Source organism: Vicia villosa, linkage group LG3, assembly GCF_029867415.1.
Source record: "Vicia villosa cultivar HV-30 ecotype Madison, WI linkage group LG3, Vvil1.0, whole genome shotgun sequence".
In the NCBI taxonomy this organism is placed as follows: domain Eukaryota; kingdom Viridiplantae; phylum Streptophyta; class Magnoliopsida; order Fabales; family Fabaceae; genus Vicia; species Vicia villosa.
Genome location: NC_081182.1, coordinates 216254443 through 216272878, shown reverse-complemented (window position 1 = coordinate 216272878; position 18436 = coordinate 216254443). Strand labels below are relative to the sequence as shown.

The 18436-nt window shown below is 35.4% G+C and overlaps 1 protein-coding gene across 7 annotated transcripts; it reads left to right on the top strand.

The window, feature by feature from the left end:
- The first annotated feature begins 1423 nt into the window (after positions 1-1423).
- LOC131593550 (uncharacterized) lies at positions 1424-8402 on the top strand. 7 transcript variants are annotated; one of them, XM_058866096.1, is made up of 9 exons: positions 1424-1894; positions 2814-3016; positions 3110-3311; positions 3389-3524; positions 3795-3878; positions 3979-4016; positions 7110-7418; positions 7643-7772; positions 7965-8402. In XM_058866096.1, exons 1-7 carry the CDS (start codon positions 1507-1509, stop codon positions 7115-7117), a joined length of 1059 nt encoding a protein of 352 aa, XP_058722079.1. In that variant the 5' UTR covers positions 1424-1506; the 3' UTR covers positions 7118-7418; positions 7643-7772; positions 7965-8402. The 7 variants fall into 7 exon arrangements, with proteins under 7 accessions (XP_058722079.1, XP_058722077.1, XP_058722076.1 ...); XM_058866094.1 differs by having other exon boundaries at positions 7526-7772; XM_058866093.1 differs by having other exon boundaries at positions 7110-7448.
- The last annotated feature ends 10034 nt before the right edge of the window (positions 8403-18436 follow it).

Sequence of the window (18436 nt, the reverse complement as noted above, 5' to 3'; positions counted from 1 at the left end):
TTGAACTTTTTTTTTATCAATTTAATAGTTTTGTTTAAACAATATAATTTTTATATTTCAATTTCATATAAAAAATTTTTTTCGATTTTTTTTACTTAAGACTATATGTATCTGATAAACTCGGTCCAACCCACATCAGAACCCGTGCGGACGCACGGGTTTCCCACTAGTTTAAAAAGAAGAAGAAAACAAATACCAATACTAACACAATATTAAAAAACTGATATGAAATCAATTATTAATCAATAATAACAAAACACCAGAATCTAAACCTGTTGGACAAAACAATGAGTTTTTCCCTTGAATTTAAAACATGATTCATGATAGAGGGGAAAAAAGTGAAATCAGGTTAGAGAAGCAACTCGTGTGAGGTGGGCTGGGTAACCTTCTTCGACGAATCGCATGGCTGTGGATCTTTCATTCACGGCGACATTTTGCTACGATGATTTACAATAGTTGTGTGGTGATGTGGGTGTTGTTGTTATGCATCGAAAACGTAATGATGAAGTTGTTGTTGTTTGAAACGGTTTTGAAGTGCCTTGCGGTTCTGAACCATGAAGAATTTGTTGAAGAAAATTTTGGTGAGATCCTTCCAAATTTATTTATGAGAGAGAAAAGAATATGACATTGATGTTGTGTGTTTTGGGAGAAGAGAATTGAAGAAATTACATTGAGAATAAGAAAGAAGCATTGAGAAGAGAAAATAAAAATGACTGTTTACATTCCCAATGCACAAGCACATCTTTTTATCACGTGTATCATAAAACCTTCTATACCCTTTAAATATTAAATAAAATAAAGATTTAATTTAATGTAATTAAATAATAGATAAAATAACTTAAAAACTATTTAAAAGAAATATTTTCATTTTTAGAAAGGCGTAAAAAGATGAGAATTGATTTGAGCTTGCGTGTCAAATTTGCCCATTTTACTATTTTTTATTGTAGGATTGTAATCTTTAATATTGGGTAAATTAAATGTGATGTTCAAATATTATTAATTATTTATGGTTTTTTTTTATCCACCTCTCTATGGGGTCACCCCAGCGAAAACCCCACTTTACCCCGCTTCTGGAAATATTTTTGCAAATTATTTTTTTCTAAATTCTTTCAGATTTCAGAAGTGCACTCCTGAAAAATCCAAAAAATTGGAATTTTGATTAATTCGGAGAAGCATTTCCGAAAAAGACATTTTGAAAAAGCCTTTTCGAAATAAGACAAATTTTAAAAAAAAAATGTTTCGGAAATGTATTTCCGAAATAAATGGTATTTTAAATTTTTTACCAGAGGTGACAAAGAAAGCAGGGAAGTGAGTAAATAATTTTCCTTATTTATTTTGATTAAGTAGAAGCAATAGTATAATTACTTTTATGCCCTCAACTTATGGTTAACCTATTGGTTAACCTATTATACAAGATTTTTTAACTCCTTCGATTCTATTGTCTCACTCTCTCATTTCTCTCTCAAAAAACACGCTCTCAATTTTCTCACCCAGAAACCCTAGAAAATGGCGTCTTCATCGTCTTCTACCCCCGTTTCTTCCTCCACGGAAGTTCCGATTGAATTTTTGGCTCCCGTGGAAGATGCAGAAGAACGTCCCTTTATTGGTCCTCTTCAAATTCCGGTGGTCAATGTTGAAGCGGCCCCTGGCGCACAAGAACTTCCCTTTATCGGTCCTATTCAAGCTTTGGTCGATGTTGAAGCCGCAGGTGCACAAGAACAAGCTCCGGAAGCTTTGGTCAACGATGAAGCGGCAGGTGCACAAGAACAAGCTCCGGCGGCTCCCGGGGAAGCTGCACAAGAACTCCCCTTTATGGGTCCTTTTCAAGGTCCGGTTAATAACGATGACATCAGCAAATTTAATCTAAAAGAGTGCAAAAAGAGGCTATCCATAGGTATGTAAAATTAGGTTTGTAATTTTCACAAATTTCTGAATAGTATGTATAAATCATTGGTGTTATTTGTATGTATCATAATTAGGGGTTATTTGTATAAGGTTATGTACAATGCGGGTATTGAAAAACAAATTCAATAGTTGAATCATTGGTGTTGAATAGGACCTTGCAATGGATTTAAGATGCAATCTTTGATACCAAGGATTTGTTCAATTATATGAAGTCAGTATTTTATCATATGCTATGTTTCATCAGTTTTCAAATATCACACATAATGCTCAACAAAGACTAGTCTCTATTGAAACTAAACTGAATTTTCAATAGCAGAGATAAACATAGTAAAATATTAAAATCTTGCCTCCACACCACAAGTTCACTTTTTAGACTCATCACTCCTCTATACATATTGAGTTTCATATGCATAAATGATTGTTGGTCCTAGTTATTTTGATATATTCAGAGATCAAATTGGATAGTTGGTAGTTTAGGTTATAAATGATTGAACTTAATTATCAAAAGTAATTATAATTAGGATTAGTAATAAAGTACTTTGACATTTGACTTCCACATCCAAAGCTATTTCAAGGACTTAGCTTTTCTTAAATGCTAGATCAACGTAGAAACTATTATATTTGATCAAATTTGTTAAGGTCGAAGGATACATTAAGGATTCTTAGTCATTGTCATCATATCCAGATTTTTGGAATATGAACATATCCTTTTCGGCTTCCGTTTCTTTGAACTCCTTGCTGATGGAGATTCTTTGACTGGCTCACTACTCTTCTTTCTTTAAGAGTATTACTTTTTTACATTTATATTATTTTCTATGTAAGATTAGGTAATAAATCTAGGGTTGGGATAATGCTTTTATATTCATGTACTTTGCCATAATTAATTGTATATTTTTGCTGTTGTGTAGATGGGTTTGCCCTGCGCAGATTACTCGTTGACGAATCTTGGTGCCAAGTTTTAGATCAAGAAATGGAAAAGCCTTATTTTACAACATTGTGTGATTCTTTACAAGCTGATAATAGGGTTTTCTGTCCCCCTAGGATTGATATTTTCAGGGCGTTCAACTATACGCCTTTTCAGTCCGTAAAAGTCGTTCTATTGGGTCAGAAGGTACCATTTTTAATTTTCAAAATGCTGTTTTTTTTACTGTGATTTTAATTTAATTTAATTATTTTATTCTGGTTTGCTGGTTTATATTTTCAGAAGCCATATGCTTACAAGGGATGGGCCACGGGGTTGGGATACTCCGTTCCTCCTAAAGTGAAAGTTAGAAAGTTCCCACCAGAATTACAAAACATTTTTAGTGAAGTCGTTGATGAATTCGGTGGCACCTTTCCAACGAAAGGAAGTTTGGAGAAGTGGGCTTTGCAAGGTGTTCTAATGCTGCCACTATCATCTCTTACAGGTAAGAGGAGATTTTTTATAATTTTAAGTCCACTTCAAAACTAAATTCTAAAGATAATTTCTTTCTTTTTTTCTCAGTCATTGAGAATAGACCCACTTCCCATTCAGACTTGGGCTGGGAGCAATTTCTGAACCGGGTTATCAGTTTTATCTCGGATCTAAAGACCAATGTAGTGTTCATGCTGTGGGGCAAAGACGCAGAGGAAAAAATCAGGTATTGTATGTCCGCTTTTTTAAGGAAATGATGATCAATAGAAGTTTTTGTTCTTAGTTTTTGGTTCAACCGGGATCCAGACCACTTTGGGTGTTTACTTTGTTATTACTATCAATGTTGTGAAAACCGGATTGGTTCAACCGGGATGCAGATCAGTTTGAATCGTTAAAGAACTGAAATACCCAGCACAATCCGTCCATAACTGGAAAACCGAAGAACCGGCCGCGGTTATTTCACTCCAAAAACTAATAGCATATGTTTCACTGACAGGTTAATCGATCCTGCCAAACATTGCATTTTAAAGGCTGCTAGCCCTTCTAATTTATCTGCAGATAGAGGTTTTTTTGGATGCAGGTAAAACATCCGTTTATCATTTTTAATTTATGTCGTTGCTCTTTGTCGTTTTTAATATATGTCTAATTTTTATACTTAACCATGGCTTTTCAAATTTCAGAAATTTTAGGCTGTGTAATGATTACCTGCAGAGAAATGGTATTTACCCCATTGACTGGAAGCTATGACACAAACACAGGCACATCACCTGTCATTAGAAGGATTTAGGCACAACACACTATTCTAGTTTCACCAACTTTGTAAAAAAAGACATTTTAGCACTGCTGTATTTTCACTGCACAAGTTTATTCTTCTTATCTCTGTTAAGATTCAGGCACAACAACATATGCCCGACTTCTGTTTTACATATGTCACTGACTATTGTTTTACATACGACACTTTTGGACTTTTGGTTAACGGTACTGTTTTAGGACTAAGTTGTTGGTTTATTCTTTATTCGGTGATTTTTAGGTGCTAGTATTAGATTTGATGAGATTCTTGTACGAAACACCGGACACACGACACTGACACGTCGACACCAGTCATAATTTGGAAAAATGAATAAGTTAAACATAATCACAAGTGTTGGTTTTAGAGACTGGCGGTGACACTTACATGTCGACACTAGTCATAATTTGAAAAATTGAATAAATTAAACGAAATCACAAGTGTTGGTTTCCGAGACAGACACTGACACATTCACACCTTTTTTTAGGTGCCTGTGCTACATAGTGAGTTATTATTATTATTATTATGAATTTGATGATTTGCTGTGTTTGACCAGGTGGTTTAAACATTGAATTATTAGTTGATTTAGGTGAAGATGTTGTTTGTATAGTTGGAAACTTTGTCTCCTATTAGTATTACTGTCTTTTGGATTTTACTTTATTGTTTCACGATATGCTATTTAGTACAAAATGTTGTCCAGTAGACACTAATATCACTATTGTGTAGTGGGATTGTAACAATCTGCTATTTTCTGCTAACCATAATTGACAATATTGGTCTTATGAGGTCTACGGTGGACCGATGATTGAAAACCATTTCAAAACTTTGAAGTCGGTTGAAATCGTCACTTTTAAGTAGAAGTTTAGCGCGTTTCACGTGCTTATGACTGAAGAAAGAGTGGCCTTATCAGTGTTGATTCTGTATTTTTTTTTGTTTTTGCTGAGCTGACACCCAACTAGGTCACTGTCATAGTTGTTAGGGTGAAGAGTACCACATGCTTCTTCTTACGGAGAGCTGCAAGGATTGTTGTTAGTTTCACGCAATTTTTACTCATTGTTCCAACATAAACCACATGCGACCCTTATCTTCCCTAGAAGCCGCCTTTGATTTGATGTTTGTAGAATTATTTAAGCTAATATTAGTCAATGACGAAGTACCGAAAGTTAAAGGGCAAATAATGAGGGGTATATTGAATCTGAATCTGGTTCCTCCGAAATTATTTGAAAGAGTTCTTCAGATGGGGAAAATCATGTTATTCTGTTTCTGCATTTTCCATTCTGTTTGTGAGAGTTCAGAATTTTCCTTTGTCGAATATAGATGATATCTGTTTATATGGTGAAAAGAGACAGAATTTCCCTTTGTTGCTTGCATAGCAGGGTCCGAAGTAGAGGATTAGGACTCAAAACTGTTAGTAGCCAATTGAAGGAATATATTGTAATAAACAGGTATTTGAGGGAGTAAATAGAAATTGCTCAATAGATGATTAATTGTAATAATGAGAGAATAAATAAGGCCCATCTCATAGATGATAAATTTTATTTGACATGAGAAAATATATAGGGGCCATCCTCATGCATTTGATCATAATTGATTGGAAAGAATAAATAGGAAGAAAAAAAAAGTTGGTAAGCAAGTGTTTTATGAAGTTGGATTTTACTACCAGCTATGACTTGAAAACAAAATTTTTCCACACCAACCAAAAAAACATGTCTGTTACAGCGTGTTACTGGATCCTTAATTTCCACCTTGGCTAGGTTTTCTATACAATATGGGGGGATTGATACTTGTAGGATGGTTATTCTTGATTGATCATTTTTTATGAATGTTTGAGAAAGAGTGTAACTTCAACTGTATCTTAGGAGACCGACACTTTTGTGAAGCTCCAAAATAAGCCTTATGTGACTGTGTAACGTGTACAAGACTTTTCGCCCAAGACTAATGTTGACAGTAAAGATCAATTGGCAACCAACAATAGTTTTGGTAGAAGGTAAAGGGGCAAAATCCTAAGGTTGAGAGCGTCAATATTTTATGCTAGCAATCTGTTAGTCATAGCAAGTTGACAAATCTTAATGAGGTATGGAAACAGCTGAGTATCTCACTGAAGTAAACAATAACTTAATGAATCCTTTATTAGCTCAAACACATTGTCATCTTTTGAATTATAGTAATAATGCTATTAAAAATAGTGTAAATAGGTTAATTTTGTCAGGTTCTATGTAATTGCAACTAGAATATCGCACCTGTCATGTATGATTTTTGTCTTCTTACAATAGACTTTTTTCCAGAGCTCCCTTAATATATCTTGGAATGTGAGTTGCAATTTTGTTAGTGATAATTTGATCTTTTGGTAAAGGGAGAAGCATAATGCTATTGAGCGATAGCCTCAAACCACCTATGAACTTATTTGGCTCAAACATTTCCTTAAAGAATTGAGGTTCCCTTGTAAATTTTAATGATCAATTGGGAGGTGTTTTTATTCAGTCATTGAGTTCCTCGAACTAGTGACTATGTAACAATCTTAGACACACAACTTGAGGGGTAGTGTTTGAAATAATGTAGAATAACTCTGAAATATAAGGTTCCTTCGTATATTTCAATGATCAGTTGGGAGGTGTCATTGGGGTCCTCGAATTAGTTACGTATGAGACAAGCTTGGCGCACAACTTGAAGGGTAGTACTAGTGTTAGAAATAATGTAAATAGAATAATTCCGAAATGATTCTACGTAATTATTACAATTGGGGTAATTATGAATCCTTATACTTTATTATGGCTCTTTGTATATGTAATATTTTCTGATTTGTAATTCAGACATACAAACCCCATCATGTTTTTCATCTCAATTGATGTCATACCTGGTTATAAAGTTCATGTAGAATTTTATATTGTCTAATCCTCATTCTTCATGCATTTCACTTCTTCATTTTGCCTACTTATTTTGCGCCTATCAGCATCAAAAGAGTACTCTTATTTTCTTGCTTCCACACTGCCGACATATCAATGTTTAATAATGGGAAATTTTCAGCTTGCTAATATAATATGGGATGAGGGAGGTGAGAGCGATGACCATATTGTGCCTTTTCCGGAGAGAAGTGAAGATCTTAGAAACAAGAAAGAAGTGAATGAGGAATCAGCTGTGTGTAAGCTTACCAATCAGAAACAACCTGAAACGAAAACTGATTTTCACAGAAAACCAGGAAGCAGTTCGAACCTTGATAATAGTGGAAGACTATTTGCCACAGGATATGGAGAAAGCTCATGGTCAGATTTGTCTTTATCCAGTACAGATAAGTTGATCAGGATTTTGTGAGAAATGACCTATAGAAAATTCAAGGTGAACTTAGGAAACTCAGTACATCGAGAGGTGATAATATTGCTAATTGCTGGAATTATTAGCAGATAGCTTGTCTCATATTTGTCTATGCATTTTTGTTTGTGCAGGTGTCTGTCTGCTGATGTTTTTTTGTGCTTGCATCCCACCGTCATAATATGAAAAATAATGAACATGCATGCTATTAGCTATATTTTTCCATTCCTAATTGTATAAATGTTTGACAGAAGAGACCACACATCATGAAAATGATGCTGAATTTTTTCAAAATGCTGACGAAGGGGAAGAACAAGGTGATTTTGTTGATTACGATTGGGCTAACATAGGAAGTTTTGATGACCTTGATCGAATTTTCAGGTAAAGTAGATTATCTATATTATTCTATATCTGATCTGATACAAGCATATATTACCAGAATTTCCGAAGTCTAAATGGACTAAACCCTCCCGTTAACCTAACTTTTGTATTCCCCACTTTCCAGAATTGTTTACAAATGGATCCATCTTAGTTTAAGTCCCTTCAAATTTATTCCTTGAAACTTATTTGCAGCCATGCAGTTGTAGCTGCGATAATGAAGTAAAATCATCCAAAGTAAAAAAGGGATGATTCTAATGTTAAATTTTGGAACACCTTCACTCTTTAAAATAGGAAACAGGGCTTCATGTTTCTAATTTTTGAACTTTGATGATTGTCAGTGGGTAGTTTTACTTCCCATTGGCTTTCATCATATGTGCATGCAATGGGTAAGATTGGTAAGAAGTACTGAAGTTCCTGAGTAAAAGTAACAGTAGCAGACATGCATCTATTTTACAATGCCATCTGTCTGATTGAATATTCTCGCAAGTGATGATTTTGCAGCAATGATGACCCTATATTTGGCCATGCAAGTCTTGATAATTCTGATGAGCTTTGGTCTGCTAAAGATGTGAGTAACGATCAAGCACCAGCATCCTTGGAAGCACCAAATCCCACAGATGCTTTAAGGAATAGATCAGAGCATTTTGAAATCAAAGAAGAACACATTCATTCTAGTGATCAATCATTTTCCTGTTGTTACGGAAATATTTCTGGTCCTGCATATCAAAGTATACAAAATTCACACACAATTGATAATGTGGAATGTGCTGGAGATAGAAATAAGCTTACTGGAAAGGATCAGCAGGTATGTCGAGTAATTTTCAACGACAGTCCATTATTGAGTTCTCTCTTTGTATAGTGGAACAAATAAATTTTTCATTTTGTCCTATAGACTACATGATCCCGATATGTTAGGAAATATTATTTCTTCTTTCTCTGACTCAAATATATTTAGAAGTTTCTAGTTGCATTTTAGTTTTGTTAAGAGTCCCACATCGGACAATATATGGCCTAAACATGTGCTTATAAGTGGGAGCAATCCTCACCCTAATAGCTGGTTTTGTAGGGTTGAGTTAGGCCCAACCACATTTCTTAACAAGTTTCTTAAGAAAGCACTAGTTTTGTTGTATGATACACTAGTGCTTTCTCAAGAAACTAGTCTTGTATCCTTTGTGCAATCTGTTTGATTTAATTTGCATGATTTTCTCTAAATGGTTCCACACCTTTACATAATCATGTGCCAAGGATTTCACCTGTATCCTTCTCAAATCCATCAAAAGATTTATTCTGTTATTTTATATATATGCAGAGTTTTAGGCAAACGAATCAGTTGGAAATCCAAAAAAAAGCACAGATAAAACAAGAAGGGAAAGATTTGCAGGATTATTATGGTAATTGGTCTTCTTCAGCAACATCGGCAAGGCAATATGAGAATCAATTGACACCTTCTGTCTTACAAACTTTCCTCTCTTCAATTCTTGGGCAACGGAAGCAGCTCCACGGACCTGAAACACTATATCAGAACATCATAAAATCCATATGCAGCTCCTTCGGTGTATGGGAACCTTACTAATGCATATCCTGATATGCCAATGATGTCACAGATTCAGTCGGGAAATCTTAGGCATCAGTCTGTGCTCTCTGGGTATGAAACATCTCCTGGTTCAGTGAATCATTTGAAAAGTTATGCCGGCTCGGTCAATCCCCAAACTATGACTCAGGAAAAAATTGAAAAATTGAGGCGGCGGCAGCAAATGCAAGCAATGCTTGCTATTCAGAAACAGCAGCAAGTACTGGGCCACCAAGTTCCTAGCACTAGTAACTCTGTTGCTCAAAAAGGCCCCCTAGAAATTCAAAGTCATCTGAACGATGGGACTAATCCTAAAATTGAAGATTTAATAACTCTTCCTCCAATTGAACAAGGTGATTCAAATACAATATCTCTGGCAAAGGTATTGTTGAGTTGCAACTTGCTTATGTATGCTTGCAGTAAAATTATTTTTTTGTACACTAATTTGGACATGGGTTAAATCTCGAGGCAAACATTTTTCTACAGTTAGATGTCAAAACAAGAGTCTGCATCAGAGATAGTTTATTTCGGCTGGCACAAAGTGCTAACACAAGCTGTGCAAACGACAATAACAAAGAAGAGTGTGAATTTTTTGCAAAAGAAGAAAGCAGTAGCCAGAACAGGTTAGAAAAGCTAGAGTAATATGCCACTACTTCAATTGTCATGACTGCTTAATTTTTGTTTATAAGTAACCACACTTATTATTATGAATTCAGTATTATTATTTTATCTATGATGGACAGCTCCAAAAGCTAAATAATGAGTACTATAAGGTATTGGAGAACCAAGTGAAACTATTATGAAGTGTGAGAAAATGTTGGGAAACAGAGGAAAGAGCTAAAATAATAAATTGGCTTAACCAACTTTTTTTTCTTTGATATACATCAATTTCGGCTATTGTTCCTATAAAAATTTCCGTTGGTTTGAGTTCATGAAATTTAGGAATAGTTGTTTTTGGTCCTCTTAATTTTGATCCGAGTCCCGTAATATTTGTCCATATTGAATCGCTCCCCCGGTAATACATGAACCATATTCGTATAGTATGCGGAGTAAGGACTAAAAAAAATAAAAGTAAAAACAAGAATCAAAAGTAAGCCCAGGACCATCAAACAAGCCCTTGCTGATGATAGATGGAAATGTGCAATGCAGGCTGAATTTCATGCACTATGTAAGAACCAAACTTGGTCTCTAGTTCCTCTTCCTCCAAACAGGCAACCTATTGGTTGTAAGTGGGTTTTTCGTGTTAAAGAAAATTCTGATGGCACTGTGAACAGGTATAAGGCACGCCTTGTGGCCAAAAGTTTTCATCAAAAACAGGGGTTTGACTATAATGAAACATTCTCCCCTGTTGTCAAACCAATTACCATCAGGCTTATCCTAACTGTTGCTCTATCTCAGCATTGGTCTATTCAGCAGTTAGACGTCAACAATGCATTTCTGAATGGCCTACTCACTGAGGAGGTCTATATGGAACAGCCCTCTGGCTTTGTTCACTCTGATCCTACTCTTGTATGCAAACTGCATAAGGCTCTGTATGGCCTAAAACCAGAGATGTCATTCCCGGCCGCGACGGCCGCTATAGCGGCGCCCTGTAGCGGCGCGGCCCCCACCCGCGCGAGATGCAGGGTGCGGTGGCGGAGATGGTAAAGCGCCCGCTACAGCCGCGTTCCCGTGTTGCGGATCGCGGGTCCTTCCCGGGCGGAGCGGCTCTGTTCCATTATTTTTTTTAAACGCTCTTTCTCTGTTCAGTTACGTGTCTGCATTGATAAAAAGAAGAGGAAGATGAAGAGGTAGATAAAAGGAATTTCTCTTTCAGTTACGAGACATTGATAAAAAGAAGAGGAAGATGAAGATGAAAGGTAGATGAAAAGAAGAGGAGGTAGATGAAAAGAAGAGAAAAAGTAGATAACGTGTCTGCATTGATAGCCGTAAAATTTTATTATTATTTTAAGAAGAGGTAGATGAAAAGAAGGGGAACAGTAAATAACGTGTGGAAGAGTTGATAATCTGCATTGATAACATAAAATTTTATTATATTTTATTATTAATGTGTTACAGCTATGAAAACTTAATATAACTCTCTCTATACAGCTATTATAAAAAGAATGTGATAGTTGTACAACTATAAAATTAAGTTAACAATAGTTATCCACTCATTTAAGAATAAATAAATAGTTAAGTTTTTAATTCATTATCATTAATTTATTAATTTGATTTTTGTAATAGGGTTATTTTTTGTATATTATTTATATATTTAGTCTAAATAAAAGTCAATTCTAAAAAGTCAACAAAAAATATCCCGCTATCCGGGATTCCGCTATTCCCATTATTCCCATTCCCGGAGGTCGGCCGCCCCGCTCCGCTATCCGGGATTAACAACTCTGCCTAAAACAGGCCCCTAGAACAGGCCCCTAGGCAATGGTTTGAAAGGCTGCAGCAGGCTCTACTCAAACTCCAATTCAGACCTAGCAAATGTTACCCATCTCTCTTTATTTTCACCTCCAATGGAGACACTATCTACCTCTTGGTATATGTTGATGATATCATCATAACTGGCAGCAATTCAAATCTACTGCAGGAGGTTATTGCCAAGCTCAATACTGCCTTTTCTCTCAAACATCTTGCTGCCTTGGATTACTTCCTAGGTATAGAAGTCAAGTCTGCCTCTAATGGCTCTATGCTTCTCACACAGACAAAGTATCTTACAGATTTGCTACACAAAACCAAGATGACTGACTGCAGTCTTGTCAACTCACCTATGCAGTCCTCTTGCAATCTTACCAAGACTGGCTCACCTGCTCTTTCTGATCCTTTCATGTACATGTCTGTTGTAGGGGCCCTTCAGTATGCCACAATTACCAGACCTGACATAGCTTACTCAGTTAACAAAGTTTGCCAGTTTATGTCTTATCCTCTTGAAGCTCATTGGGTTGCAGTGAAGAGGATCCTCAGGTATCTTCAGGGTACTCTCCATTTTGGACTGCAATTGTCTCCTCTTTCATCCACTCATCTGCCTACTGTCAAGGTGTTCTGTGATGCTGAATGGGCTTTAGATCCAGATGATAGAAGGAGCACCTCTGGGGCTGCCATTTACTTTGGTACCAATCTGGTTTCTTGGTGGTCCAAGAAACAGCCAGTTGTTGCTAGATCCAGCACCGAAGCAGAGTACAGAAGCCTGACTCAAGCTACTGCAGACTTACTTTGGCTGCAAACTCTATTCCATGAACTTGAGACTGACAGCTGGCAGTTACACCTTAGGGTATTAGAGTATCATGTAGAATAGAGTAGAGTAAGTTTGCTAGTCAGCTTGAGACTGACAGCTGGCAGTTACACCTTAGGGTAACCTGCTATTGTAAGTCACAGCTTGGATCTATATAAGCAAGCTGTAGACTCTGTTATAACTAACTTTCACAATACAACAATCTGTTGTAGCTGAAATGAAAAGTTCATCTCTCTTCTCTTTCTAATAGGAACTAAACCCAAACAATATATATTATTGGAATAAAACCGACAAGGATTTTTATGGGGTCTAAACTGGAAACATTGTTTACTACAGGGACAAAAAGGTCATTTGGATATACATACCTATAAAGTTGATTCGATAATTTCACAATACTACCACTTACATTACAGTAGGTTTAACTTAGATGACTTCTTGTTAGCCAGGCCATGTAAATTATTGGTTGGTGCTGTGCAGAATAGACATGGCCTTGGTTATTTAAATGATCACTTATCATGACTTAGGTTTCCTAGTTATCTTATTTGAGAGGACAAGATTTTATCCCATAAAACTGTTACATGTATTTGCCTTTCAAAAACAACCGATTCCAACATTTTTTGTAATGTATATTACCTTCACCTTGATTGCCCTGTCAAGATGTTTATTGATAGAAACCCGAATGAGGGTTGATAAGGAAAAAAAAAGTAATAGGAGTGAGGTAGGCTCTTAGTTGGCAAGTTTGTTATGCCTTAGTAATATAAATAATGAGGTGGGTGAATTGTGCTGATTATACATTGATTATTCAATTAACCATTATGTGTAGGCAGATAGTGTTTTCTCTATCTCTGAGGGGGGGTAGATTGGGATTCATTCCCTTCTATCTTTCATTTTACTGTTGCAAGAGCTTTAGCTATTTTTCCATCTAATAATGATGTTATTCTATATTCCTTAATTTGTGGTTTCCATCATTTAACAATTATTTTTACTTAATGAACCATGTTGGTATCACAGATATGCCAGGATGCCTGATGTTGAAACAGAGACGAATTCCATTGATCGATCTGTGGCTCGTTTACTCTTTCATAGGCCTGTGGAGTTAACAGGAAATTATTCTGACAAACTGGAGTCGCCCATTTCAACTAAGGTGCAATGCGAAAGCAAAGCAGCTGACCAAGTCGACTTTTCCATGAGATGCTTACAAGAAGAGAACTTGGGATGTGATCAACAGTTTTCTTAGAGAATCTCCAGCCTGTGAATCAAGTTAAAAACAGTCTCAGCATAACTTTAGAGAATCCATCTAACCCTCGGGAGTTTGAAGCCTCTCAATGAAGAAAGAGGTTATGTAGAACGAGAAGGTAATTATTTATTCCTACAGTGCTATTACAATGCTTTCTTAGTGTAATTCTGGGTTAAATATATAAAAAACCCTGGAATATTAGTGAGATTCGGTTTAAGCCTATGTATAAGATTTTTTTAAAACCCCCCTCGAAATTTTCAGATTCCATCGCTATAGCTCCCGTGCAGTTCATATTTTATTTTTCTATTTTTCTATGACTTGGCAGTCCGGTTGGATTTTTATTTAATTTTGGTTAAATTTGTAAGAGTCACGTGGAATTTATTTTATTTTAATATATAGTATAATTTTTTTACTTTTATTTTATTAATATTTTTTATTTACATTTTCTTAAATTATTTTTATTAATATTTTTTTATGAAATTATAATTATAAATTAATTATTAAAATATAGCTTAGGCCCAATATCAATTGAGAAAGTCCATTACATAACATTTTATAAGTTAGTGTAAAATAAAGGTTTATAAACTCTTCTATATGGAACAAATTTTTTAACGTGGAACTTTAGTTACTATATGAACTAATAGTTGAACAACTAAAGCTGTGGGACTTTAACTTGAGTGAAGTTGCTAAAGAGGATAAATCTTAACAACCCACCTATCGAGACTAGCATAATTTCTATAGCCCAAGAAACACATTACTTCTATTCTTCTACAATACACAATCTTCATCTGTTTCACACTAGTAGCAAGCAACGACAGACTTCTGCAGACCCTATTCAAAAACTAAATTTAATGGACATGACATTGCGGTCCATATTTAAATGAGGTGCATGCATAATTAAAGAAATTGCAACTTGTAAATAATTTCAGTATAAAGGATAATTGCTCCACGTTATATAGTCATGAAGCCATCAGAAACTATGCAAGTTTTCTTTTGCTATATTTAAGTGAGGTAAGCAAGTTTTTTTAAGTGAGGTAAGCAAGTCTTTTAAAATGTGGATAACAGTATTGTATTGCATGGTATATTATAATTTTGGGTTAAATATATTAAGCCCCCTGTCATTATAACGTGTTTTGATTTAGGTTCTCTGAAGTTTTTTTTTTTTTTTGATTAAAGGCTCCTTATAAAACATAAATCTTGGATTTACCACACCCTTTTATCCTACTTGCTGATTTGGTAATAATGCAATGGCCATGGTGGCATTTGATTGCTGACTGGGATAATGTTTGTTTAAACCCACGAGAATTAGGGTTTGTTCTTCCCTAACTTGACTTGCATCATCTTCTTCACATGCATCATCTTCTCCGATTCTCCTTCTTCCTCCCTGCCTTCATCGTCCATCGTGTGTTCTCGTCCACCCCACGGAAGCATGGTTGGATGCAGTTCATGTGGAAGCACTCTTGATTCACCATCGTCTTATGGTTTGCCCAGATGTGATTGTGGTAGAGCAATGAAGATGTGGGTCGCCAACACAGTGCAAAACCCCAACCGAAAGTTCTGGAAATGTCGAAGTGCTGGGGTGAGTTTGTTTCTGTCGAAAGTTCAAAGTAAGTTTTGATTTTTCATAAGGCTAACACATGTGTAACTCATTTTTTATAGACCGAGAATAATTGTGAATTATTCCTATGGGATGATGAAATTGCTGCAACAAAGGGGAAACTGTTATTCATCCATTTTGTAAGAAATGTGATGTATTAGAGTTGTAATTAGAGTCTGTAACAAGCAAATTGAAGAAATTGAAGATGAAGTTTGAAGTTCAGAAGAGGAATAATATGCAGCTTAAGATAGCATTAGTGTTGTGTTGTTTGGTTGTTGGTCTGTTTTACCATTTCATGTAATTTGTAGTTGATAAATCATGTAATTTTGAATGATGAATCATGTAGTTGATAAATTTGTTTGGTTGTAGTTTAAGATAGCAACTATGTCATGTTGTTTGGTAGTCTAATCTATTTTACAATAGTCTAATTGTTTAGGCTTGAGTCATGTAATTTTGAATGATGAATCATCCTATACCATATTATATTAAGTTTTTAAAAGTGCACAAATGAGTTGCTACAATAGCCTAACCTGTTTTACAATATTGAGAGATGATGACGGATAAGTTATAATAGTCTAATCTGTAACATTAGCACATAAAAGGTAACAATACCATATTACCAAACTTGTTAAAAGTGCACAAATGCCTAACCTGTTTTACAATATTGACAGATGATGACAGATAAGTTACAATAACACATAAAATGTAACAATACCATAAAAGTGCACAATACCATATTATATTAAATTTTTAATAGCACATACAAAGTGCATAATTCAGTCATTATAAAAAGTGTGCATAACACTTGACATTACACCAAAAGCACCACTGCACCATTGTTAGGGACCAAATAGTAGTAAAATTCACATCTTTTATTGGTCCCTTTTAACTAATTTCTATTTAAATCGTACGTTTTTAATCACACAATTGGTAAATATGTGACTATTCTTGTTTTAATTCTATTTGAGTAGGTATTTCACTTTCATTGTTAGTTTTGTAGAATTTCACATCATGAATTGATAAAAAAGGATACAAGCGGAGATAACGCAAGAAGGATGCCAAGAAACCAAGGAAGAAGCCATCATCAAGCCAGTACGCGCCGCGTCCAGATGTTGGCGCCGCGAACTGAGTCAAAATCAGAAATGTCCAAGTCAGCTCAGTTGGCGCCGCGTCCTCCTGTTGGCGCCGCGAACTGAGCGAATCCAGCTAGCCTGTTTAAGTGAAGATTCTGACTTTTGTGGAGGCATGTGAAGTGGTGGCGTGGTAGACAACAAAAGAGCACTTTTTGGGGCTATTCACTTCTATTGGTCAATTGGGTGGCAAAAAGGGATGGCAATCATTTCTCCTTTTGTCTCATTAGAAAGGAAATGAATGTAATTTTGATATATCTTTAGTTTTGAGATTTTAGAAGCAACACATTATTCCATTACAGCAAAACAGTAGAGAAAATTAGGTTGAAGGCAAAAATGAGATTTCATATCTTTGCAAGCTTTCTATCATGGTGATGAGTAACTAAACAACTCTCTTTGCTAAGATTTGAGGTAGCTATTCCTTTTACTCTATGTATCTCTCTTGAACATCTTTGTATGTGAATCTTATTGAATGAATGTAGAATGAATCTTTTGTTTTAAACTCTTATCTTTGATCTATACTATTGTAGAAATAGATAGTATAAATTCTGTTCTAGAGATTTATTCAAGTAATGCATAAGTTGTAGAAATAGATTTATGCATTGCTTTTCTATGTGTATTGCTAGCCAAAGATTGTTAAAATAATGTTTTGAGTGAAGAAATTTCCAAGAGATTATTTTAACAATTATCACAATTTTACTTAGACATAAGTATTATTGAGGGAATACTAGATTATGTTCATGATATTTAAATTCACATACTTGGTTTGATTAGATACATGAGTTTGGAATAGTGAATCCTAACCTTGGCAAAGTACTTTTTATTTGAAGAAAATTATATTTTGTCATTTGTGTCTTATTTCATAAAATCAAGATAAATTCTAAAACAAACCCAATCAAATTTTAATTGTCAACTTAAAACAATTGCAACTATAGAACGGCGGTAATATCACCCAATCTCTGTGGATACGATACAAAAATATTTGCCTTGAAAATACTATTCAACAAATTGGCGCCGTTGCGGGGATTGGCGTTTTGATATTGCAAGCATTGCAATAGTTCATTGTTTTAAGTTTGTTACTTTATTCTTAACTCTTTTACGTTTCACTTGGTTTGCTAGTTTTGTAGATTCTTGTGTATGCGAGAAAAAGCTATCGAAGAGCAATTTTATTTCGATCCTGAAATTGAAAGAACACTCCGAAAGATCAATAGCAAGACACAAAGAAGAAGGAAGTTAGCCCAAGAGAAGCGACAAAGAGAGGTGGCATCTACTTCTTCTAACAATCAAATTGAATAAGTAGTTGTAGACACTTTTGAAGGAGACATGGCGGGTGTTGTTCCAACCGAAATGTCCGCCAATAGTCCAAGACGTACCGCCCAATTTGCACGCAATGCTCAAGGTGGAGCAAATACGGAGATGAAGACCAAAATCCTTCAACTTGTTTATGAAAATCCATTCACCGGAATGGATCATGAGGATCCTTTCGCACATCTCACCAAATTTTATGAGATTGCGGGTTCAACGGGAGTGAATGCGGCGAATGAAGAATCATTGTTCAAGAGGCTATTTCCACATTCATTAATGGGGAAAGCCAAAGAATGGTATCTTGATCAACTACCAAACGCGATGACGGATTGGAATTTATTGGAAGAAAATTTTTTAGAAAGATATTTTCCTCAATCCCGGTTCATGGAAGCAAAAACGGCAATCGCGGTATTCACTCAAGGAAGCAACGAATCCTTAAACGAGGCTTGGGAAAGATTCAAATCCATGCTTAGGAAATGCTAGGGTCATGGTTTTGATGATCTCACAAAAATCCACATCTTCTGAAATGGGCTTCAACCGGTGCACAAAACACTTTTGGATGCTACTGCGGGTGGATCCTTAATGTCAAAAAGTGCGGAGGATGC

Coding starts and splice junctions, on each gene's coding strand:
- LOC131593550 (XM_058866090.1), top strand. CDS start 1,507: ATGGCGTCTTCATCGTCTTCTACCCCCGTTTCTTCCTCCACGGAAGTT. Junction 1,895..2,813: donor CAAAAAGAGGCTATCCATAG/GTATGTAAAATT, acceptor GCTGTTGTGTAG/ATGGGTTTGCCCTGCGCAGA. Junction 3,017..3,109: donor TCGTTCTATTGGGTCAGAAG/GTACCATTTTTA, acceptor TTATATTTTCAG/AAGCCATATGCTTACAAGGG.